The following is a 25,930-nucleotide window of genomic DNA, read 5'->3' as shown; positions in this document are numbered from 1 at the left end:
GCTCTCTCATCAAGACCCCCAAGGAAGAACTACCCAAACAGAAACTGAAGGATGCAGCTGCTTTTATTCCTGTCCTCAAAGACCTACAGCAGGCTGGTGGGCCCCCACTGCCTCTCCTCTATTCCCCCTCTCCTCAATATCCTGCCCTTCTGGCCAGATAGCATGCCCTCCAACATTCCTCAGAAAATAGGGACATTCTACTCTACACCAGTAGAATGTCCCTATTTTCTGAAGAATGTTGGAGGGTACGACAGCTAGTGCTACCCCTATATTGGCTATGTAGCCAGCCTCATTGCCCATCCCCTCTAAGACAGCAGTGTGTCATCTGGAACCTCTGAAAGGAAGAGAACACACACACTTCCCAAACTTATGGCTGCACCTATTTGTGTACACAACAGAGAGCTTCCAGAATTTGCAAAAAGACAGGGCACAATATTCTGTCAAGATGAACCCCAAAACTAATTTGAAAACTCATTTGAAGGATCAGGCCAGTAGGCCACCTAGCTCATCATTATGCCTTCTGAAGGGCCAGCCAGGTGCATCAGAGAAATTTAAGAGCGGGGTCTGATGGGTTGTTGTTTTTCTTGTTTTTCATTAACTAGAGAACCCCTCACAATTACCATCTTTTAATAAGCTAAAAGGTCCCAGCAGTTCAAGCAGATCTTTATAAGGAAGATGATCAATTTCTGAAAGAAAATACAATAATTTTGTTCTTTGGACTTCTGTAATAATGGCTGCCTGATAGCACTCTGGGCTTTGATGTTGGTGCTGTTGGGCAAACTGAATACCACCATCTTGTATGTTGGTAGCAAGACCTGGAACTATGCAGCCATGATGTTAAATGTATGAATAACTCAAGATCTAAAGGGCTGAGATGTCATAACTTGGAGTTAGGAAATAAATATACCCATTGTAAGTGGTTTTTCAAACAAAATCTTCAAGGCCCATGTTGTACACTAGAAAGTTAGAAACCAAAATTAAGCTGATCCCTCCCTTACCCATTAGGTAAAGACTGGTGTTTCTCTTTCTAAACCAGAGATGGGGAACTTGTGGTCCAACAGATGTTGGTAGACGCCAGCTCCCCTTAGCTCCAGCTAGCATTGATGAAGGGAACTGTAGCCCAAGGACATCTAGAGAGCCACAGGTTCCCCATCCCTGCTCTAAACAGACCCATGATGGTGGAGTCCCAACTTCTGCTTGGCATCTTTAAGGCATGTGGGCATTTTCATACAACACCACATGTTAAGGAAGACAAGAGAGACAGGTTTTCTAGCATCAACTTTGTGCCTCAGGAGGACCTGAAAGCCACATTACTAGAGAGGCTGGAGGAGGGAGGAGGGTTTGTTAAAGGGGAAATTGCTAGGAGCTGAGCAACTGCGAACCCTTGAAGGTATCATATAAACTTTTCAGCTGATAAGAATAAAGAAGCTCTTACCTGAGGGTAATAGAAGACACTGGTGCTACAACAGTGGCAAAACATATCGGGCTGGCTGGTTTGTGAATGTAAATGAGATTGTCCTCTCACAAACGTCCCAGACTTGGATGCCATTATGGATGGATGTTGTCAGCAAGAAGTGACTCTTGAGTTCATTGTCCACAAGGCTAGGAAGGGAATGGGCCAGGCTGGCTTGGGCTGAGCTTTCAGCCTAGGATTCCCTGCCCTGGAGACCATCAGCAGAGAGAAGGCCAGGATGCATTGTGATGCAAGCGTAGCCCTTCCGAGTCACAATGCCACTGAGCCGCTGCCTCCCTCTGGGCTCCGTCCCAGCCTGCCCTTTGCAATAGGCGCTTCAACCTGCCCAGTGGACTCTTAGGGAGCACTCCTCCGCCTTTGATAGGTAAGGCTGAGATGGAGGAGCCAAGGGCAAGACAGAGGAATGGGCCGGCCCAGGATGCCAGACTCCAGGCATCCCATGGTGGGGCCACCCAAACAATAGTCAACCAAAGCAGGAGTGGAACCAGTCAGCCCTGTCATGAGGCAGAGTGGAGAGACCACCTCAGGTGGTAGATTCTGGGGGGCAGTGGCAATAACAGTGGTCCCTCAGCTGCTGCTCCTTAACACCCCAAGCTGTTCCCCTTGGTTGGGGTTGTTCATGCTATGTGGTCTGCCCTGCCCCCCCCCCAAACTAACCTGGGGCCTTGGGTGCAGCAGAGGACACCACCCTGTTGCTTGTGATTCACTTGCAAGCCTAGCAACTTTCCTCTGCAGGATCATAGCTGCCAAGTTTTCCCTTTTCTTGCGAGGAAGCCTATTCAGGATAATGGAAAATCCCTGGAAAAAAGGGATAACTTGGCAGCTATGTGCAGGATGGGTAGCGGCTGTCCTCTTGTCCTTTGCCTTGGGAGCAGTGAAATGTATTGGGCTGGGCTGGCTGGAGTCCGTTTAGAGTGCATGGGGCGAACTTTACTCCACACCAGGAAAAGGCTTCCCCTGCTCAATTTCTTTTTTTCTTTTCTTTTTTTTAAAAATAAATTCTTTATTTCAATTCTTTAAAAAATTACATAGGAACCAGAAAAATACAAAAAATACATTCAAACATATATAAACAAAAAAACATCAAAACTAACAGACAACAAAAAAATATTATGAAGTAAATTATATCAAATATATCAAATAATATTCCAAATAATATTTTAAATAATATTTCAAATATATCAATATATATTAAATAATATATCAATATATATGTCAAATGGTATATATTACGGAATACAAATAAATAACATGTAAGAAAAGAGAGAAAAGTTGAAAATAACATTAATAGACTTGTAAAAAGAAAAGGCAAAAGAAAAAAAGAAAAGAAAATTGCTTCCTATTGTTTGAATACCGCTTTTCTTTACTTAATTTCTTTTATCTCGCTTTATCTAAACTACTATTTACACATATTCGCCAACTTTCCCTTTATATCTTTCAATCTAAACAGATCATCAAATCTACATTTATCCCTTCTCTCTTCAAAAAGTCCTCAACATACTTCCATTCTCCTTTACGCATGCGCAGCAGCCAGACTCCTCATTGCACAGAATTGGAAAGGGGAGAGAGTCCCGACTATTCTAGAGTGGCAGGAGAAATTAGTGGAATTCATGAATCTTTCAAAAATGACGGCAGCAATTAGAAATTCCCCTGCTCAATTTCTGTAGGAACAGGAACAGGAAGACAGACACTTGACAGCTGAAGTATGGGGTTGGCTGGGGCTCCCAGGCAGCTTCTGGCACCCCTCTGAGTTCTTTTATACGTGGTCAGAAATGTAGAACTATTGGATGTTTAGCGATGCACGAATACACGGGATCCACTCCTTCTTGTGCACACACTATTGCCAATCACATAAACCAGATTCTCTCTTGCTCCCCTCCCTTTCTGTGACTCACATGTCAATGTACAGTATTATCTAAGCAGGCGTCATATACAAAAATACTGTAGACCAGGCACCCCCAAACTGCGGCCCTCCAGATGTTTTGGCCTACAACTCCCATGATCCCTAGCTAACAGGACCAGTGGTCAGGGATGATGGGAATTGTAGTCCAAAACATCTGGAGGGCCAAAGTTTGGGGATGCCTGCTGTAGACATTAAGAGTATTTTTCAAAATATCACAACCCTAAAATGAACCAATGGAGTAAAGAATTCATTGGTGTCAGCAGATATGTCTTCTGAGCACCCACTTGTGAGGCCTCAGAGTGGGGCAGGGGACCCTCAGAAGAACCAGGAGCTCCCTAGGCTGGTGTGCTGTGGTCTTTGAGTTGCTTACCCGGCTGGCATTTTGGAGTAGGTGGCTGGGCCTGGCGCAGGGGCAGAGGGATGGGCATGTCCCACTGAACCCTTCTCCTCTTCCACAGACAGGTCTGGGGCTCGGACATGAGCTCCCAAGAGACCCCACAAGCTCGGAGATTTCCAATAGAGGCAGGAGATTCTCCCAGCCTGGCGACTGCCCCCGAAACACAGGAGCCAGTTGCCCCTGAGCGCACTGCAACAAGGTAAGGAATGTTTCACAGTGGGACAGGCAGGATTCAGCCCTGCCACAACAGCTGAAGGAGAAGGGCCATGGTGACTCAGTTGGCAGAGCATTTCCTTTGCACACAGAAGGTCCCAGGTTTAGTCTCTGCTATAGCCAAGCAGGCCTGGAAACTGCTCTTGCCTCAATCCCTGGAGAGCCACTGCCAGTCAGCATAGATGATAATGGGCTAGATCAGGCATCCCCAAACTGCGGCTCTCCAGATGTTTTGGCCTACAACTCCCATGATCCCTAGCTAATGGGACCAGTGGTTGGGGAAGATGGGAATTGTAGTCCAAAACATCTGGAAGGCCTAAGTTTGGGGATGCCTGGGCTAGATGGACTTCAAAAAGGCAGGTTCCTGTTTCCCTAAGCTGCCACTCCTCTTTCTGTGGAGAGCAGGTGCTAACCCGTCTTCTCTTGCATCGAGCAGGCAACTGTATGAGAGAATATGCCTCTGAAAATGCGGGTGGACAGAACTAGTTACACCCAAACCATCAGGCGGCACAGAGGAATTGACACTAAATAAACTTGCTCTGGATCGTCCATTGGTAATTTAACAGCAAATTACCTCTAGTCATATGCAAACCTCACAGGGCTCTGTCAACAGTTGTCAGTTGTCAGCCTGACTGCAACTTATGCAGAGAGCAGATGAAGGGCTGTTAGAATAAATTAGCTGATGAGGGATAGAAATGATCTAGAAAATATGTGTGGAGAGGATAAAATACATTATTTTACTGGTGGTAGGGAAAGTAACAGGCAATAGATGTCTACCAAAGGTATAAGACTATGACCAGGGAGACCAGGGGTCAAATCCCCTCTCGGCCATAAAGCTCACTAGGTGACCTTGGGCCAGTCACTCACTTTCAGCCTAACCTAACTCACAGGGTTGTTGTGAGGATAAAATGGGAGTGGAGAACCATGTAAGCCACCTTGAACTCTTGGGAGGAAACGTGGGATACAAATATAAATAATAATTATTAACAACAACAACAACAACAACAACAACAACAACAACAACAACAACAACAACTGTACTGTGCTTTGTCACTGTCTCTGTGCAGCCTTTTGAAGGTGGATGGGAAAATCTGGAATTGACGTTCCCCTGGCCCACAATGATTTGATCCCTAAAGTGGCAAATCCAGATTTACATCTCGCCCACCATGCCATGTGCTAATTAATATATTTCGTTTAGTCCAGTGGGGCTTGTGCAGGCAAATATCCAGCTGTCCTCAGCTTGGTTCCCTCCTGATGTTTTGGACTACAACTCAAATTAGAGGTTGAAGGGAGCTGTAGACCAAAACATCAAGGGGGGGACTGGGGGAGGGGGGAAAGGTTGTGTTAAGCAGCACTTCCCACTCTGCTGCTCCTGTTGTTGTTGTTTAATCGTCTAGTCGTGTCCGACTCTTCGTGACCCCATGGACCAGAGCACGCCAGGCACTCCTGTCTTCCACTGCCTCCCGCAGTTTGGTCAAACTCATGTTGGTAGCTTCGAGAACACTGTCCAACCATCTCGTCCTCTGTCTTCCCCTTCTCCTTGTGCCCTCAATCTTTCCCAACATCAGGGTCTTTTCCAGGGAGTCTTCTCTTCTCATGAGGTGGCCAAAGTATTGGAGCCTCAGCTTCACGATCTGTCCTTCCAGTGAGTACTCAGGGCTGATTTCCTTAAGAATGGATAGGTTTGATCTTCTTGCAGTCCATGGGACTCTCAAGAGTCTCCTCCAGCACCATAATTCAAAAGCATCAATTCTTCGGCGATCCGCCTTCTTTATGGTCCAGCTCTCACTTCCATACATCACTACTGGGGAAACCATAGCTTTAACTATACGGACCTTTGTCGGCAAGGTGATGTCTCTGCTTTTTAAGATGCTGTCTAGGTTTGTCATTGCTTTTCTCCCAAGAAGCAGGCGTGACTGCTGTCACCATCTGCAGTGACTGCTGCTCCTAGTGGTTTCCTAAATGTGTCCCCAAAGGTAAGACTTGGTGCAACAATGATAACTAGAGGAATCTGTCCTTGTCTTGAGCACCTTCCATCATGGGTCCTGGTGAGTTGCACCCACTTACTAGCTCCACACATGGAAATGATTGCCTGTGTTAGTAAGGTGGAGCACCTAAGTTCTGTTTGAAATTGGAACTTGGATTTTATTTTGTTTTAAATATAATGACATTTTGGGACACATTCAGTTTTGCATAGTGCATATGAATATGCAGCTCCTAACAAATGCAGGGATTAACTCTCTCTGTCTTTTGGGCAGGCAGCTGCGAAGATGTCCAGGGTGCCACTGCCTGACCCTGCCCAACGTCCCCATTGACGTCTACATTGCCATGGGTGGGAGCCACAGGCCACGAACCACCTGAAGGCTCCCCTAGGTCGGGCTCGAGTGCTGAGGCCACAGCGGCTGTCCCAGGAAACACACTGACAGCCGGACAACAGCAAAGCAAGCCACACAGAACAGTGACGCACATTTTAATAAAAGGACACCTTAAAATGTTTCTGTGGCTGTCCTTCCTGGAGTTCTGCTTCGTTTCTCTCTGTTGCTGCTCCCCTCCCCTCCCCGTATCAACCCTGCAGTGGGGAGTGGAATCAGCCCCGGGACATGCAGGTAATAAAAGGGTACAACTGGTCCTTTCCCTCCCTGATGAGTAAGCCCAGACAGCTGCCATGACCACCCTGTCCCCAAACCCTTGCTGGGATTTGGAGGGATAGCTTCTGGGTCAAAGAGCTTTATTTGCATGGAAGCTCAAGCACTTATTCTCTCTTAAAAAATTAATTCCACCCATGCTGCTAACATTCAGTTCTGCTTTGCCTGGGAGGCTGTGAAAGCACTAAAGCAGCATCCGGGGTCAGTAATGGATCCATGCTAAGAAGAGGATGGCAGTGTTGTTGGTGGATGGCTCATCTGAGTGGAAAAGTTTGCTTTGGATGAGATTGGGCATACAAACACACCTGAGGCAGGTTCACAGTCTGAGTGGCACAATGGGTCAGGCTGTTAACCAGAAGATTGGTGGTTTGAGCCCACGCAGGGATAGCTGCAAACAGGATTTCTGCATTGTGAGGCAGAAGGGGAGGGGGTTTGAACTGGATGACCCTCAGCTCTTTGTGCATCCAATATTGCTACTGGATTTTTAATTTATTTGAGAAAGTGAGAAAGTTCTACTTTGTTAAATACAATCCAAGTAGCACATCTGACATAAAATGATCCCCATCTAACCTGCCCCACTCTACAATAGAAATAACCTGAGCCATGTCTACTCAATATTAACCTCCAGGCTAGACTACTGCAGTGTGTTGTTACATAACGGGCTGTCTTTGCAGACTTCTGAGAAACTTCCGCCAGTTCAAAATACAGTAGTGAGGTTAATAACTTGGACCAGCTGAAATGAACTTTTGAAACTTGTTCTCAAGCAGCTCTACTGGGTGCCAGTTTGTTGTGACCACCATTTAATTGGTATCTAAAAGGCCACACAGGAGACTGCCTAAATGCTGCAACCATTTGCTGAGACCCCCTGGGTCATAGCCTCTTACATGTGCAACACCCCCCCTCCGTTTTAAAATTGATTCTCTGTTTTGTATTCTGTTTTTCGGCACCAAAGGTGGGCACAAAATATTCTAATAAATAAAGGATGGAGTTAGTACCCAACTGAATACTGCACTCTTTAGCTGTTTTTCACTTCATTCTGAAAGAGGCACTTCAAAAAAGTTGTGGTTTTTTTTAAAGATTCTATGTGTGCATTCTTCATCTTAGAAGAGATGGTCCCTCCTGCACAGGAGGAGGAGGAGGAATGTCTCTTTTTAGGTGAAAAAGAGTGACAACTTGAAAGGGTAAATGATTTGTTGCGGCACAAGATTTCATGATGCATAATGTTCTGACCTATAATTCAGAGTAACACAAAAGGTTATACCATAATAAATTTGTTAGCCTTTAGGTGCCACAAGACTCTTTGTGCTGCAAGAAGAGGCTAACAGGACTATATTGCTGGAAATTATTTTGTGATGGTGCTTAAAGTTCTTGTATTTTTAAAGCACTGATTAACTAGTGGGGGGAGGAGGCCCCTTTCCGAGACGGTCAAAATATCTGAAATCGACTCATTTAACGGACTGACTAGAACGCAAATACGCACACCCCGCAAATGCACACACCCCACTTTACGCAGCGGAGGGAGCGGGCTCTCAGGCCACAACAAAAACTGCCTCCTTCGAAGATTCAGGCCACAACAAAAACTGCCTCCTTCGAAGAGGCCACCACCAGATGCCCGTCTCCTTTCGCTGCCACGGTTCGCCCCGCCAGGATTTCACCCGCTCCTGCATCCCGCCCTCAGCGCTCTGTCCCGGTCTCATGCCGGCATCTTCCTCCTCGCCCCGCCCACCTCCCCACACCCCGCCCAACTGTCTCTTTAAAAAGGGGGCGTGCCCAGGAAAGGGGCCGGTCTCGGGCGCTCGGTGCCACCGAGGCTTTCTGTCCCGCTTCGGCCGCCGTCGGCTTCCCTTTCGGCCCCGTCCTCCGCCTCCCGGCGCGTCCGCTTGGCCCACCGCTCCGGCCCCGCCCGCCATATTGCCGCCGCCGCCGCCTTTGGAGGGAAGAGAGAGCGACGGACGCACGCAGGCATGGGTGAGGCTAAGCGCTCGGCGGGGAGGGCCTGCGCCGGGCATGGAGCGCCTCCCCTCCTCAGGCGCCCCTCTTTCCCCCTCTCTGGGCTCTCGGGGTGGGCGGCGAGGGGGTCTCCTCCCTTCCTTGAGGGCCTCTTCGGCCCTTCTCTCCTGGGTTTCCTCCGCACCCCAGTCCGGCCTCTGGCGTCGCTGCTCCAGCGAGGCCTTCGCACTCAGTCCCTTGAACGTGGGGCGGGGGCTCTGCTGAGGCCGGGGCTGTATTCCGCTGCCCTTCTGGGCCGCCTCTAAGCAGGAGGAGGAGGAGGAGGGAGGTTTCCCCCGTCTCCCTCCGCGGCTGAGTTTGAGGTAGGAGAGAAGTGCCAGCCCTTCACGATACGTCTGTATGTGAGGGACGATATATAAATAACCCAACAGGAGTGCGGGCCGCTCGTTGGGCGATTCTCCCTCCTCGGCTTCTTTCTCCCTTTCCAGCAGCTCTAACTGCTGCTCCCCGGCGCACACGCCCCTGGATCCAAGTATTCCGACCGTTCCGGCGTGGCTTCGGCCCCAGTTCTAGCCCTTCCTTCCCTTGTGGCGGGTGGTTGAGGTTTCCCCAGTTCTCCTCCATACGGGCGAGATGCTCCATCTCGCGTCAAGAGGCAGCGCTTGTTAGGTGTCCGTCTCCTTCCCTCTCCGTGGGTTAGGAAGGTCCGCCGCCGGTGGCCCTGTCGGCATTCAGGGCTTTGCTTTCTGCGCCCGGGAGTCGACTCGTGCGTTCTCCCTCCCCGTCCCAAAAGTCCCTGATATCCAGTGGCATTGACTAGTTTGGTTGAGGTAGTTCTTTCCCGCTTCTCTGGCTTCCAGATTTATTTATTTATTTGTTATTTATTTATTTACTTATTGATTACATTTATATACCACCTTTCCTTCCAAGGAGCTAAAAGTGGCACACATTAGGGTCTCTCCCCACTACTTTAATCCCTGCAAGAACCCTGTGAAGTAGATTAGGCTGAGAGTAAGTGACTGGCTCAAGTTCACCCAGTAAGCTTCATGGCTGAGTGGGGGATTCAAACCTTGGTATTCCAAGTCATAGTCCACCATGCTAACCATTATATCAAATTTGTTCGTATGTTGATAAGTACATCAGAAGGTGGATATTGGGAGTAATTTGAGGGCCTGTGTGGCTTTAAATTTACATTCCTGCCTTTGATAAACTTCTACAGTGGTACCTCGGGTTACAAACACATCAGGTTACAAACTATGCTAACCCAGAAATAGTACCTCGGGTTAAGAACTTTGCTTCAGAATGAGAACAGAAATCGTGCTCCGGCGGCGCGGCAGCAGGAGGCCCCATTAACGAAAGTGGTACCTCAGGTTAAGAACAGTTTCAGGTTAAGAACGGACCTCTGGAACGAATTAAGTTCTTAACCAGAGGTACCACTGTATTTGGCTTTTATTGAGGTTTTCCTGGGCGTGCAAACCTCTTTTTGAGTCTGTTCACACAGCATGACAAGAGCACTTCTGGGCTAATTTTGCAGTGTAACAATTTGAAACAGTAAAGAATGTTTGCATGAGCAGTCACTCTGGCATACTGTATTGGTGGTTTCTGAAATCATTTTACTTTCTTCTGAATGTGTAGTAAGATACAAGTTGTTGCCTTATACAGTACCAGGGGTGGGAAACGTGGCAGTCACTTGTTGCTGGATTCCCGGTTCCATAATCCCTGATCTTTGGCCATGGGGCTGAGGGTGATGTGACTTGTACTCTACTCCAACATTATCTGGAGGGCCACAGCTTCTCTATCTCTTCCTTATACCAGCTACCTTTGTGGACCTTCTGACCCTGGGCAGAAGGTTTTCCCAGCCCTGATACCTGAAACCCAATGTGTTGAAATTCTGGGGATTTAACCTAGGATCTTCAGCATGGGAAGATCATCCCTGTTATAGCCTTTCAGAGCTGTGCTGCTTCCTCTAAACCCCAAAACTATCTTTGGCTTTTACTTTGGCTTATTTATTCTCATTACCTCTGCATTGATATCAAGATTCTTGATAGTCTTCATACATTAGATGAAACCTGATGTGTGTTTGCAGAGGAGGATTGAAGTTGTGCATCTCTCTACCCCCACAAACATTTGTCCTGCAAAAATTACTTACCCACCCGTTCTCGCACACTGGTGGTCATTGCAGGCACAGTGAGAACATTAAAAAGTGGAACACCACACCAACTGTTCCAGTTAACAATTTCCCTGAGTAGAGGAGAGCTGAACTCTCCACAAGTGATTATTACAAGTTGGCAAAATAATCAGAGTAGGCAGCAACATCTGGTTTCTGGGGCCCAGTAGCAGAAGAGGTGAGGAGGTTGCTGTTATGCAGATCCACTGACAGGAGCACTATATCCGCTCGGCCAGCACATTTGCCCAGCACTGATCTCCCCATTCCTCCTTGTAAGCAGCAGCAGCTCTGCTGCCAGGAGGTCAGATGAGCACTGCTCAGGTTCATCACTCTGGGCTTGGTTTCTGCATCTTACTTAAGTTCTAGGTTAAGCGTTGACTTAAGGAAGTTGGAAAAGTCTGTGCGTGTCAAAGTTGGATGGGCACATCCACACAATTGCAGCTCCAATTTCGGGGGATGCATGTGCAGCTTCAGCACTAATCCTCTGGGTGGGAAATTAAAACCTTCTATCTGAGACGTTGGCGAGCTGCAGCAAGTTGAAGTATAGGCAGCAACCATTTTAGGTACGTCTGATATGTGTGCGACTGCACACACATGCTAGTTACAGGTAGGTAGCTGTGTTGGTCTGACGCAGTCAAAATAAAAATAAAAAATCCTTCCAGTAGCACCTTAGAGACCAACTAAGTTTGTCATAGGTATGAACTTTCGTGTGCATGCACACTTCTTCAGATACACTGAAACAGAAGTCACCAGACCCTTATGTATAGTCACCCCCCCCGTACCCTCTGACTATACATAAGGGTCTGGTGACTTCTGTTTCAGTGTATCTGAAGAAGTGTGCATGCACACGAAAGCTCATACCTATGACAAATTTAGTTGGTCTCTAAGGTGCTACTGGAAGGATTTTTTTATTTTGACTGCACACACATGCATCACATCTAACTCGGAAGTGTCACAAAAGGGACAGAGCAGGGCAGCCGGAACATAACCCCCATGCAAATTGGTTGCTGCCTGTACAGGGTTAGATTCTTATATTCATATGCTTTCTGTGCATAGGATGGCTCAGCTCTTTGTTCTTCCTGCCAGTCCATGTGGAAAAGGGGGTATTGCCAAACCACCTCAAAAGCAGGCATTCTGAACAGGTAGTTTCCCCACTTGCAAACTATGGAGGAATCTGTTCCCTGATTATCCTCTGATCTTTACTTGTATCAGGTATGTATTAAAAAGCAGTAAAGTAGAACAGCAAAATGGGATCACATACTGGTGCTGTTTAAAGAACTGCATGGGTTGCCTGTTTGATACTGGGGCCAATTCAAGGTGCTGGGACTGATGTATAAAGCCCTGAACAGCTTAGGACACAAGTATTTAACGGAGCACCTCTTTCAATAACTTGACCTGAGTTTTGAGAACTGTGAGGTAGGCCTGGGTGGTATCTGGTTATCAATATCATGATAGAATATCACTAGCTAAACATCGCAATATACTGATATATACCACAATGTCTGAAATAAGGATGGAGCTATGTAGAGGCATTGGCTGGCTTCATGGTTTTCCCCGCATTGTGATTTTTGCATAGAACACACACATCATGATATATTGCCAAGTCAAAAATTATGAAACTGATATAACAATATGTATTTCAGACCATTTTTGGATGATATATCAATATATTGCCCAGCTCTATTGCGAGGGAGCTCCTGTTTGTCCTGTCAGCACTTGTAGTTTGTTGAGTGGTGACGCGAGATGGGGCCTTTTTGGTTGCAGCACCTCAGTTGTGGAATTAACTTCCTATGGAGGTACAGATGTCCCCTTCATTGATAAATTTCCAGTTTTAGTTGAAGCCGCATCTATTCCTTCAGGTCTTTGGAAGATGAATGTTATCTGGAACAGAGCAGTTCGTAATTGGTTTGTGCTATACTGAAAGTATTCATGATTGTAAAGTATTCATATTTGTTGCTTTTTTCAAAGTAGTGCGTTTTTTATTATATTATGTTTTATTGTATTTGTATACTATCCTGGGAACCTAGGGAATGAACAGCTATTCAGAAATGAAATAATGATAAAGCATGATCTTCCTAGCATCCTGATAATTTTATTTTATTTTCTACAGAGAAGGCTATTAGTTTCCATTTGAGGAGTCTGGGGCTAAGGTTCTTTATTTTCTTAAGAATATTTAAGTCCTCCTTTTGGCTCTCAAACAGCTTACAGTAAAATAAAGCAAATTAACAAATTAAACATCCCAGATAAGGGGAAATACAGTAAATTTAAAACCAAGGGCAAGGTGGATTCAAATCAAAACTCATTCAACCAGCTGAAGGAAAAGAAATGGTGGAAGAGTTGTAGTGCTAAGTAGTTAAATTAATTTTGAGTACTTTAGTAGTACATTTGGCATACTGGCAATACTGTAGAGCAGGGGTCCCCAACCTGCAGTCCATGCGCTGGAAGCGGCCCACGGAGGCCGTTTAACCGGCCCATGAGCCGCCCCCGAACTGAGCTGCCCACTTCAGCGAGTCCCCGCACGCTGCGCTAAACCAGTGCAGCATGGCACAGGGACTCTCTTCCATGGCTCCAGAAATCGCTTCTGCGCAGGTGTGATTTTGGGTGTCTGGGCATGCGCAGAAGTGATTTGTGGTGCCACGGACAGGCACAGGCGCGATTTCCGGCGTTGCGCTGCGCCGGTCCTGCCCATGCCCGGTAAGCCTTGCCAACCCTTGCTGTAGAGTCTATTTCCTGGTTGCTGCAGTATTTCAGTTGGTCTTTGTTACACTGCACCAGTTGCTGGAAGAGCAGCTAATGCACCTAGCAAGGGATGAACAGGGCTGAGCCCAGGGTCCTGCCTGTAGTTGAGAGACTGAGAACATCAAATCAAGACTGTGCCAGGAAGTCACCAGTTCAAAGTTCACCTCATCAGGTTGTTTTAGGCAGGATGTTGTTCTCATAGGCTTCCTGCCTCACCTCATTATGTTGAGAAAGTTAGCCTACCTTGTGGAGGGCTGTAAGAATTTGTGTGTGTGTGTAAATGCTAAGTTTTTGTTGTTGCTTGATAGTTGATGTTGTTGATTCCCATAAATCTGAAATTGGGGACAAATAATTTATATCACTTCCAATGCTGTGTTAAGTAAAACCCTAATTTGTTTAAGTGCCGCTAGGAAAGCAGGGCAGATGAATGCTTGGACACAAAGTAGCAGTTAGTAGCAGTGAATGACACAGCTCCTAAAATGTGGGTTCAGCTGTAGGCTGTTTGGTAGATGCACTGAAGGTGCACCTTCAGCTACTTGTCATAGTTAAGGATTCCTTGCTGCTAGCAAGCAAGATACTGTACTTTGAGTGATCCCTAAGCAGCCCTATAGTACCTTAAAAATGGATTTATTGTGGCATATGTTTTTGTAATGTGACACAATCTTAGTCTTTAGGTGTTGAAAGACTTTGCTTCAGCACACTAACACGGCTACTTGTCTGGAATTCACAGCAGTCACTGCAGATCAATATTATTCCCATATTGCAGGTGCTTGTATATGTAGGAGTGAGTCTGAGAGAATAGTGGCTTGCACACCTTTTCGCTGCACCAGCTCTGCAATTGGGGTGTGGAAGGGAGTACTCCAGGAACACCCTGAAGGAGCCTGCAATGATACTTAAAAGGAAAAAAACCCACCTTATACCCTCAATTTTTGTCCATAACAACTCAAATTGGCTAACAATAAATCAATTAAACCAACTAATGTAATAAAAATAAAAAATTGTCACACAGTGTAGTGTAGACTTGGTACTTGATCACCACGCACATAACTGCACTAGTCATTTTTGTTTGGTCTGGGTCTCCTTGGATATGGCTACCTTGGTTGTAACTTCTGCCACTATAATGCAGTTGTCAAAACTCAGATAATGTGTGATCAGATTAGGTGGACTGTATCTGTCAAACCCCCATGCATATTGTGTGACACAGAGCTGGAAACATTTCAGACACCCAAACATCTGGATATTGCCACCTCTAGGTGTGATGATGGCTTCCATCTCCATTTTTTACAGTATATCTACATCAGGGGAGGGGAGCTTCTGGTTTGTGGGCTAATCTCGGCCAGCCAGGGGATCCAATTTTTCCAGTAAGGCCATTTCCCCCAAATCAGGCCCACCCGCCTACCAGCTTATGTCACAGATGATGATGATGATGAGGATGAGGAGTCTGGATTTGATATCCCGCTTTATCACTACCCTAAGGAGTCTCAAAGCGGCTAACCCTTCCTCCCCCACAACAAACTCTGTGAGATGAGTGGGGCTGAGAGACTTCAGAGAAGTGTGACTAGCCAAAGGTCACCCAGCAGCTGCATGTGGAGGAGCAAGGACGTGAACCTGGTTCCCCAGATTACTAGTCTACTGCTCTTAACCACTACACCACATTGGCTCTCATGATGTTAGCTGAATGGGGCAGGAGAAAAGGGTTTAATTCTGTGTTAGGTGGACTATTCTTTACCCAGCAATGAACAAAATTGTGCAACCAATGTAGCAGGATCCAAGCCTGTTCATTAGCTGAGCAGGGATTTAAGCCCTGTGCAAAAGTGTCCCATTGAAGCAGCTCTTGTGTGCAAGCTATTTCAAAAAAGCTTTTGCAAAGGCTCCTGCACTCCTATCTGATTCTCTGGAAGCTCAAATGGGAGTGCAAAGTTTTATAGTCTACCTCCTACCCCATTTAGTTCCTGATATTGAAAGCTTAAGCCTCTGAGATCAAGAGCTTAAAAGTGGGGAACAGGAAGACTTGCGAAGTGCAAGGTATTTTGACAGGTGGGCAGCCCTGAGAGGCAGATTCTGATAAGGATCTGGCCTGTGGAGCCAAAAAGTCTCCCTACTTCTGATCCACATCTCTTACACAAGTGTGGTGGAGAGGCACTGTTGGACTCCAGTGTCCAACTGTTGCCCTTCTTTGGCAGGATTGGTATGGCCATAGTTATGTCCTAGATCTCAAAATGCTTTGTTTTCCTCCCTCATGTGGGAGCCAGCTTGGTCAGCAAAGTAGTGCATTCCACAGATGCTCATGTGAGCTCACTGGGTGGGTGGGATTGAGTTAGCCAGCTGTGACCACAACACCAGGTGAGCTGAAAGAATTGCTGGGATAAAGATGTTGTTGTTGTCCACAGAGGGAACTATGCCCAAAACTCTTGGCTTTGGTGATCAATCTTACCATTGGGATAGGTCCCAGTTTGCAGTGTGTGCATTCCTTCCTTCCTTCCTTCCTTCCTTCCTTCCTTCCTTCCTTCCTTCCTTCCTTCCTTCCTTCCTTCCTTCCTTAAATTTGTCAGTTGCTTTATCTTGCCCAGGGCAGTCTAAAGCAGGCATAGACAAATTCGGCCCTCCAGATGTTTTGGGACTACAACTCCCATGATCCCTTGCTAACAGGACCAGTGGTTAGGGATGATGGGAATTGTAGTCTCAAAACATCTGGAGGGCTGAGTTTGCCTATGCCTGGTCTAAAGTTGCAACCAACCAAACAGCAAATCCCACATAGATATATTAAGACCAAGAGGAAAGAGAAAAGCATTAAAAACAACCCAACCCTACTCCTAAAAGGCCACAGAAATAGTAACAGAAGACTGTGAGACCTACTGTAGAAAACACGCTTCCCCACCTTGTAGCCTTTTTTCCACCTGGCCTGGGAGGGGAGGGCCCTGACTGACTCCTGCTATAAAAGCTGAGGTTGCTGAAGATGCCAGGGACCATCTTGGTTGCCTCTTAGTGCAGACGCAGATCATCGTCTCAGCTTTTACAGCTGCCAGGCACCATGAACCAACATTGACAGGATTGGCAGCAATAACAGCAGAACATGTTCTATGCTTATAATATTTTATTTTCTTGCTAATTATGCTGTTTTAAATGTGTGTTTTATATTTGACTTCCTTTAGTAATGTTTTCTTTTGAAACGTTTAAGATAGTTTAATTAACTCTGCTGTGTTAATGTTTTATTTAGGAAAACTTTAAGGTAATATTTTAATTTCCTGTTAATTATGCTGCTTTGAATGTATACTTTTTATATGACTTTCTTTATTGTTTTCTTCTGTATTGTTTTTATTTGATGTTTTAATGTAGGTTGTAAACTTCTTTGAGATTACCCCCCTCTCCCCATCCCCCATGCCCTGCTAACAAGTCTTGCCTACACACTTCCTTGTGTGCTCGTGGCTGTCCTTCCTTCTAATGCCTTAAGATACTTTGGGCAATCCAGGGAGGAAGGCATGTGAGGAGTGGGAATGGGTTTGATTTCAGGGCCATTACTTGCTGAGCCCTTAAAATGACATTTACTGGCTTTGCCTACACACATGTTCCTAAAGCAGATTGTATGCTGGGTCTGCTAAACTGGTTGCAAATAGCAAGTGGCTCAGGTATTGTTTGAATGTTGAGTTCAGCCTCTTGCCTCCCAGTACATTGAAAGCAGGTTCCTAGCGGTACAGGAGCCCAGTTGTTCCTGACAGGAGTCAATATTACCGGAGTTCTAATTACTATACATGAGCCCTTTGGAGAGGTGGTAACTTTTAGGGGAGGACAATTTAAATGTGTCCGTGGCTGTATGTAGAGAGTGGAGCCTCTTTGTTTCTACTCCTGTATGGAGAAAGCAGGGCTCTGTTTTCCCTTCCTGTCCTCCCTTTTCTTTGACTGGCTGTAGGTACACACCTGGTGGTGGTTTTGTGTTTGGCTGTGAAATTCACTATGAGCCCTGTTGGAAAGGGAATCTCTGTAAAGCAAGAGGTTGGCTCTGTTTTTGACTTGGGGGAGCAGACAGAAAGCTTGACAGTTCCAAGACCACGTTGGACTGTTGGGCCACAGCTTCTCACTTTCGGCAAGCACTTGCACCTTCTCTCTCACCCACCCAGTGAAATTCAGGGCACATAACTGGTTTATTTAAGTGGTCTTTTTTATTTTATCATTTAAATTTTGCATTCTGCATTTTTTTATTGATGGGTAAAAACTATCCAGAGAATACAGATACAGTGGTACCTCTGGTTACGAACTTAATTGATTTCGGAGGTCAGTTCTTAACCTGAAACCGTTCTTAACCTGAGGTACCAATTTAGCTAATGGGGCCTCCTGCTGCCACTGCACGATTTCTGTTCTCATCCTGGGGCAAAGTTCTTAACCCGAGGTACTACCTCCAGGTTAGCGGAGCCTGTAACCTGAGGTACCACTGTATATGCATGGCAAACAGATGTAATAAAACAAATAATTGAATGACATGATTCAGATCTTCCCATCACACATTATCTGAATGTATGGAGGGTAGTCTGAGAGGGGTTTCTGTGCCTTTATTTATTTTAGAAAAGCATTTATCATCAGCTTAGTATTTGAAAACCATCTAAATGGTGAAAAGAAACAATGATGTTAAAACAAAATACAGCCTAAAACCAATTAAACAACAGCATGAAAGCATCTAAAAACAAATAAAACATGAATTTGTGGGATTCAGACACATAAAACGGGGTCTAAACTGGGCATGTGTTTTCTGAAGGTGTGATTGTCTTGCATATTTAGTATGTCAGGAGAAGGGAAGCTTGAACAGAGCTGAGAGTTTCTCTCAATCCAGAGAAATGAGCAAGGGGAAAATCTAGTTAGTCATTCCCTAGTGACTGCTGCATGCTTGGCACAGAGTGAGACCATCACAAAATACTCCTGCTGAATCCTGGACTTAGTTTGCATGGAGGAGCCTGCATTTTAAGCCGATGATGTCTGCAGGTGGTGTCTGCTGCCAAACTGCTCACTGGCTCCTCATACTTCCCTTGGCACCAGGAGCCAAAGATGACAAGCACTCTGTCGCACTCTGCTGTCAGCTTGCTGGATTTAACTTGTGAGCCAGTCTCTTACTGGGTGATGGGAGCTCTGTATTGGATAGTACAGGATTTTGTCAGAGAGGTCCCTTGAAGACACCTGCTGGGTATATAATTAAGAGAACTGGAGATCTGTGTGTTTATTCTCCCTTCCTTTGCAGTGCCTTAGCAATTCTCCACTGTCCCCCTCAACAGTAGTACTGTCAGATTCCATATTTACGGGGAGCAGCTGTTTGGAACTTGGAATTTCCACAGAGGCTAGCAGGGCTTAGGATATCACTAGTCAAGATGGAAGCAAAGACTTCAAGTGAGGAGATTGCTGAATGAGTTTGGGCCCAGTTTCTAGACTGGTGTGTACATCTGATTCCAAGTTGGGAGGGAATGGCAGTGTAGGAGACATGTGGGGAAGGTAGACAGCATGTTTTGCCATCAAACCATACTCCAGCCCTTGACTAAGTTCTTGAGCTCTAAGTGTGTACTTTGCAACCTCTGAGCTGTGGGCACAGGATGTTACTGTGTCATGAAGGAGCAGGATATATTCCTTGCACTTTTTCCAAGGAATAGATCCTGAGAGTGAACCTACTGCTGCTTTGTTTGTTCTCTGTGACCTCTGCACATAGTCCAGTTGTGTTGCATACTGCCTTGATGCTGGCTGGGCTAGGCTACATGATGGTCAGTTGGATGGCATCACCTGTATGACTGATCTAAAGAAAGACCCATTTAAAAAACAGTGGTTCCATCAAAATATACCAGATACCTGCAGACAGGTGCCAGTAAAGGTGAATGGGGTGGTTGGGGAAGAACCCCCCCAAAAAAACCTAGGTAAACCTCTGATGCGGCCTTGATTCTTTCACATTTGGCATAATAATATTTTTTTTAAAGTGATGTGGGCTGTTTCTAACATTTTGTATAGTGCTATACAGGGGAATTTCTCTGTCCTGCTGACCCCCAGCACAGCCACATTTGTTTTCCCACAATTCCTGCTGCTTGGGCTTCCCTTTATTAGGATGTGAGTTGGGATAAAAACACTGCTGCATTTCTCTAATCCATATACACATTAGCTCCCCCCCCCTTCTGTCTGCTGTTGAGTCTGACTCAGCAATGCAAGGCCCGGTTTTAGACATCTGGGTTTCAGCAATTACTCAGCGGAGATGATTAGTGAGGTAGGAAGCACAAAGCTGCGACATTGTTAACAGAAGCCTGGAAAGCCACAGCTGAAGTTTGGACCTGGCTCTGCTGTGCTTCCTGAGTCAGTTTTGGTAAAGGCTTGAGCAGCCGAGGCTACTGACCTTCAGTGAGAATGATTAGATAGGTTTATAGCTGTCCGTGTCTTCAAGGACTTAGGGTGGGTGTTGGCCTTTCTTAAAACACCAGTCTTAAGTTTTGATAGGAGACAGAAGCAGGAGGGTGACGAAGGGTGAGAAAATGCAGTTGTACATAGCACTTAGATGGGTGTGGTTGGGAGTAGAGGGCTAGCTTGAGCTCTGTGGAAAATCTGGGTTTGGGGGAGTTTTGAAGGAAGATGAGTGGTACTTTGTAGACAACTCCCAGGCAGAGGCGGCACCAAGGGAGAACAGGAAGAATTCAGGAGCAAATGATCTTAAAGCTGTAGAGAGTAGTGGAATAAGAGGTTCAAGAGCAGGAGAAAGTAACCTAGGAGGATTCAGGGAAAAGTAACTAGGAGGATTGAGAGGGAAGTGGATCTGGGCTAGATTGTTAAAGATTTGCAGCCATTCCTTAGACATTATGTAAGTTTGTGGTGGGAACGACAGTTGAAATTTTCCAGGAAGAGCTTTGCAGTCATCCTGAGTGAAGCAGAGCTGTCTTAGCTGTTTTATTGGTGGTTCCCCACTATAGCCCATTTGACAAGCAGCTTCTGCTGCCCAGCGTTGCAGTGAAGTTGAAAGTCTTCTTTTGTGACATGTGATGTTGCTATGGGAACGGGATACCATTATCGTGCATACCTCGTTATGATTGGTTGAGTTAAGGCCTGGGCAAAGCCTGAACCAAAGGCTGGCTGAAAGTGGGATTGGAAGTTGAAAATTGGGTAAACAGGTGCTAGATCCTACTTGTATCATATAAAAATTCCTTTTCAGTCTCATCCCTCCTTTATTTTTCTACAGCTGCTTCCTGCAGTAGCACAAGATTGAAGAAGCAATCTGGCGCACTCTGCAGGTTCTGTACCTGGCCAAAGGTGGAATGTTTGACCAACTTGGGTTTTGACAGCATTCCCGTTTGGTGTTGGGGAAGTTCTCCTGGACTTATACTCTAAGAGCAGAGCTTCTAGGGTGTTCTCTGCAGGGAGGTTGGCTTTGGAACATAGGTGGACTTTTAGGCAGCTGAGCAGCTAATCATTTTAACCATTTATGTTGCATACCTTTATAATCCTTTTAGATTGCAATGAGCTGCTACTCACTTTCTCTTCTGGGCTCATTGCTCTCCTTAGATAGGTGTGTGTGTGTGTGTGTGTGTGTGTGTGTGTGTGTGTGTGTGTGTACACCTTCCTGAAGGAGAATTTTTTTAAAAACTACAGTTTTGTGAGGGTTTAAGGCATAAGCAGCTGCCTATACCTATTCAGTCCATTGGTCCATCTAGCCCAGGCATCCCCAAACTGCGGCCCTCCAGATGTTTTGGCCTACAACTCCCATGATCTGTAGCTAAGAGGACCAGTGGTCAGGGATGATGGGCATTGTTGTCCAAAACATCTGGAGGGCCGTTTTGGGATGTTTGGGGATGCCTGATCTAGCCCATCATTGTCTACACTGATTGGCAGCAGTGGGCCAGGATTTGAAGCAGGGGTCTTTCCCAGCCCTACTTGGGGATAGAGCACAGGGAACCTCATCCATGCAATGTCCCGACTCACTGCACGATCTGTTCCTCATCTGCAAATAGATTGTTGGATTATGTTGAAACCATTTGGCAAGTGTTGCAAACAGTCCCTATGTTTGAGGACTATGCCCTGTTTTCTTTTGGTTGCCCAAAGAAATGGAGTAAAAATGACACCTCTTCTTTTCTTCTGCTGTAGAAACCATGGCGAGCCCAGCAAAAGAGAACAATTACAGAATGAAGAGCTACAAAAACAAGGCACTGAACCCCGAGGAGATGCGCCGGAGGAGAGAAGAAGAAGGGATACAGCTACGCAAACAGAAGCGGGAGCAGCAGGTAACTTCTGTGTGGATGGTGAGCAAGCATGTAGGTCAACCAGAAATAGGGCCCAGGCTAATAGTTTCTACTTCTGGCTGTGCTATGTGTTTCTGTAGTGTAGGAGACAGATGAGTTTCAATTTCTTGTGTAAATGATTCTTTGGTCATTGCCATCACTGGCTGTGCGGTTCCTAGGCAGCTGGCAGAACAACAAAATGGATAATAAAACATTTGGGTCTGAATTGACCTAACCTGAATTGGCGTAAAATTGCAGGTAGGTGGGTGGGTTCCAGTTTTAATTAGTGGACACATGCGTTGCCTGAGGCTGTCTTTGTTCTGGTATGCTACAATAACAGGTAATGAGAGGAAGTATTAGAGAGCATTTCCTTTTAATAAACAAAACTACTGTTCTTGATCTTCCACTTGTATCTCAAAAATGCCCTTATATGGAGTTTCAGTAAAATGCAAATAAACTAAATCTCTAGACCAGTGATGGGCAACCTTTTAAGCTTGGTGTGTCAAAATTCACCAAAAAAACGAGCATAACTCAGGTGGTGTGTCACTTCGAGAAAAAACCCATAATTTTGCGATGTTTATAATTTAAATAACAGAAATGTATAATTGTAATATATAACTGTATTTAATAAACCCAAAACTAATTATTTAACCAAACCAAACCAAAAGCCCCTTATTTATCACAAAGTGCCCAGAGTTGCCGAGCTTTTTTGGGGGAGCTGCTGACCAAAGTTTTGGAGGTTTTTTAGGGGGGTGCAAAAGTTGCTTTGCTTTTTGGGGGGGAAAGAGAACAGAAATAAATCACGAATAATACCTTCGCTGGAACTAATACACAGTACCGACATAGTCTGCCAAAGTGCCAAAAAACCCAGCACAGAACGGGTTAAAAAAGTAACGCGGTTACACCCAATCATCATCTGCCAAAGTGCCAGAAAAAACAGCACAGAAAGGGTTAAAAAACCAATCTCTGGCTACCAGCAACAACAACAACAACAACAACAGGATCCGGGTTTTAACAGCGGAGACAACGGGTTTTAACAGCGGAGACAAGCTGTAGCGTGAGGAGGAGCGGGAGAACAAATGGGGGGGTGAACCAACAACAACAGCACGAATGGGCCGATGGGGTACGTGCCAGCAATGAGGGCTCTGCGTGTCACGTCTGACACGCGTGTCATAGGTTCGCCATCCCTGCTCTAGACAGTGCCTTTATACAGTGTTCAACAACTTGAACACTGTATAAGGAACCAGTGTTTCCTGATGAGGCTTTTTGTAGGTTTTGCTGTTAGTGTTCTGTATCTGTTTCAGAAGATGTGGTTCTGCAAATTCGATTTGGGGATGGGGCAGCAGGGGAGGGAGGCAAACCCCAAATTTTACCCCTCAGAACTTGTAGATTGTGAGACTTGAGGAACAAGTAGCAAGCCAGGATGAGCTGTGTCTCTTGCTAAGCTTAACTGCAGCTGAAGTAAACAGTGCTTTGGATGATTGCAGTGCACACACTCTTCTCTTCAGTCATACTGCACTACCGGTAGTATAGAATTTGTGTCCTAGAACTCTGATTTTTTAGAAGTGAATAATTCTCACAAGAGGATTTCATGACAGATGAATCTTAAATGCTGATGGGAACAAATAGAACCCTGCTTTCAAAGAGTGAAGGGGACTTCAGTGACCTGAAGGCATTAGCTTATGCCCAACGTTTGGCATTTTTGTTTGCCATTGATTTGATACATATCCATTTTCTATTTCAGCTCTTTAAACGAAGAAATGTGGAGCTAATTAATGAAGATGCTGCTATGTCTGACAGTCCTCATGTGGACTCATTTGTCAGTTCCACCACAGGTGGGGTAAGTAGTCTCAGAAGCTGTGTCATATTCCCATCTAATGGCATTTGTTGTGCTTTGGCTTATACCACTATAATCTTGCTAGTACAGAAATCAAGAACTGTTTTAAGTAACTTACTTTACTCTCCGCTGTTCCTTTTTAGTTTGTTTGTTTTTTTGAAGAGGTGTAAGATGATGACCTGGTTTATTAATTAAAAATAAAATAAAAGGACCTTACAAGATCTAAACCTGCATGTTCTTAGATCCAGTTTGGTAGTTTCTCATCTGAAGAACTGTTAGATTTGGGCGTTGCTTTGAAGAGCTAGCCTTAGGACTGTTGCATATGGGCTTTTTTCAGGAAGGTGTAATCACAAGGGAGATGGTGGAAATGCTGTTCTCAGAGGACCCTGATCTTCAGCTACTAACTACCCAGCGCTTCAGGAAACTGCTTTCAAAAGGTAAATATAACTATTTAGAATTTTCTATTGTGAATAGAAATTGTAGGAATGTTGTGTGTATTTTGTTTGTTTGTTGGACCTTGAGATGCTTTAATTGCTTAGTTTGCCAGAAACATATGAAAAACTCATAAATGAAACTGGACTGAATAGGTGGAATATAATAAGTTAAGAATTGGGGATATACAAACATGGGGTTGGAATATTGATAACCTTTCAACCCTGGAATGAGATATGGTGTTTTTAGATTTTTAAACCATTTTGTGACCCTTTCCAACAGTGCCTATGGATGTATGTGTGCCCTGTTGGCCCTAATTTGAAGAGCTTCTTATAAAGAAAGCAGAAACCCTGAACATGGGGTTAAAACACACACATACAAATAGGGTCTGAACTGGTGCCATAGTGGATCAGTTGATGAAAATGTCAGCCTTGTCAGTGGCAGCTGTGAAAAAGCCAAGTTCCATTTTAATGATCCTTAGGAAAGGGATTGAAAATAAAAGTGACAATGTCATAATGCTGTTATACAAATCTTATGGTGTGACTGTACTTGGCATACTGTATACAATTCTGGTTGTCTCACCTCAGAAAGGATATTACAGAGCTAGAAAAGTTTGGGAAAAGAGCAACCCTGATTTCCAATGAGGAAAGTTTGCAGCATTTGTGGCTTCTTAATGTAGAGAAAAGGTGAGCAAGGAGTCACATGAGAGGTCTGTAGACCTATACATGGTGTAGAGAAAGTGGGTAGAAAAGTGAGTTTTTCGCTGTCTTTCATAATATTAAAACCTTGACCATTCAATGAAGCTGAATGTTGAATGAATAAGGGGTGTGAGTCATTGAGAGAAAGTACCTATCCACATAGTGCATAATTAAATTGTGGGTTCTGTTACCTATCTCGATGGCTTTAAAAGAGGATTAGACAAATTCATGGAGGATAAAACTATGTTCTGTCTCTAGTATGCCTCTGTTTATCAGTTCCTGGGAATAGCAAGTGAGGAGAGAGTGCTATTGCACCAGTGACTTGCTTGCAAGATTCCCATAGGTATTTCACTGCCACTCGGAGAGCAAGATGCTGGACTATATGGGCTCTTCTGACATTCTTATGCTATATTCTTAATGCAACGGCCATTTTAATTTAGAATACCGGTATTAGAGTCTTGAAAATACGGAAGGCCTGGTGGTGGTGACCTTGAGCTCTATGTTGTCCATCACATGCAGGAGCTAAGCGCTTGTCAATACGCAATCTTCCCTTTTCCCAGGTGTAGTATTCATTGAATGCTGAGAACCTCAGCTGTCGGAACAAATATCTTGCCTTCCTGTCAGTGATGGAAAATGATAAAAAGGGCATCTGTGCTTAGTGATGTTAAATTATTGAATAATCTTTTGGAGAATATTCTCGAATATTCTCGATTAATGAGAATATTAGAGAATTTTCATTTAAAACAATGCATTCATTTTAATGCATTGAAAATGATACAATACATATGACTTCCTTAAAAAATCTTCCTTAGCACGATATGCTGCCAGCTCTGCCAGAATATATTGTGCATCATTTGGTGCACTTGCTGATATTTTGAGATCAATGAACTCGGTACCTTGAATTTGTTCATCTTGTGATAAATGAATGCCATTATACTTGGGATCAAGGATATTTGCAGCAAAGTGAATTGGCTGCAAAGCCATTTCTTTTCTTAACTGCCTCTTTCAGAGTGTTTCTCTTCTTGCTCAAAGGCATCACTTTTTCAAAGTGATATTCTAGTTATTTAAATGACTCAACCACCCTACTTAACCTTGGTGTGTCCAATTCTAATAATGTTATCCATTTCACTACTGGAGCAATAAGGTCATGAAATTTTAGTACTCTTAGCCAAAATACTGCCTCATCTAGTATCAGGGACTTTATACGATTTGATAAAATATCTTCCACTTCTTCTTTTACAGCCAAAGCTTTT

At 44.9% G+C, this 25,930-nt stretch overlaps 2 protein-coding genes across 2 annotated transcripts in view; both read left to right on the top strand.

Moving 5' to 3' along the window:
* Window positions 1-3,826: 3,826 nt before the first annotated feature.
* Window positions 3,827-6,473, top strand: FAM229A (family with sequence similarity 229 member A). Its single transcript, XM_035121243.3, has 2 exons — window positions 3,827-3,973; window positions 6,246-6,473. Exons 1-2 carry the CDS (start codon window positions 3,855-3,857, stop codon window positions 6,346-6,348), a joined length of 222 nt encoding a protein of 73 aa, XP_034977134.1. The 5' UTR covers window positions 3,827-3,854; the 3' UTR covers window positions 6,349-6,473.
* Window positions 6,474-8,417: 1,944 nt separating this feature from the next.
* The window catches only part of KPNA6 (karyopherin subunit alpha 6), a 30,822-nt gene continuing 13,309 nt past the window's right edge, over window positions 8,418-25,930 (top strand). Inside the window, exons 1-4 of the mRNA XM_035121244.3 lie at window positions 8,418-8,600; window positions 21,577-21,713; window positions 23,455-23,550; window positions 23,885-23,984. Of these exons, the coding sequence (XP_034977135.1) occupies window positions 8,597-8,600; window positions 21,577-21,713; window positions 23,455-23,550; window positions 23,885-23,984 (337 nt within the window). The 5' untranslated portion in view covers window positions 8,418-8,596. The remainder of the gene's footprint in view (window positions 8,601-21,576; window positions 21,714-23,454; window positions 23,551-23,884; window positions 23,985-25,930) is intronic.

Source organism: Zootoca vivipara, chromosome 6 (assembly GCF_965207765.1).
Source record: "Zootoca vivipara chromosome 6, rZooViv2.hap1.1, whole genome shotgun sequence".
Classification (NCBI taxonomy): Eukaryota; Metazoa; Chordata; class Lepidosauria; order Squamata; family Lacertidae; genus Zootoca; species Zootoca vivipara.
The sequence above is the reverse complement of the archived record's forward strand: the minus strand, read 5'-3'. Positions and strand labels throughout refer to the sequence as shown.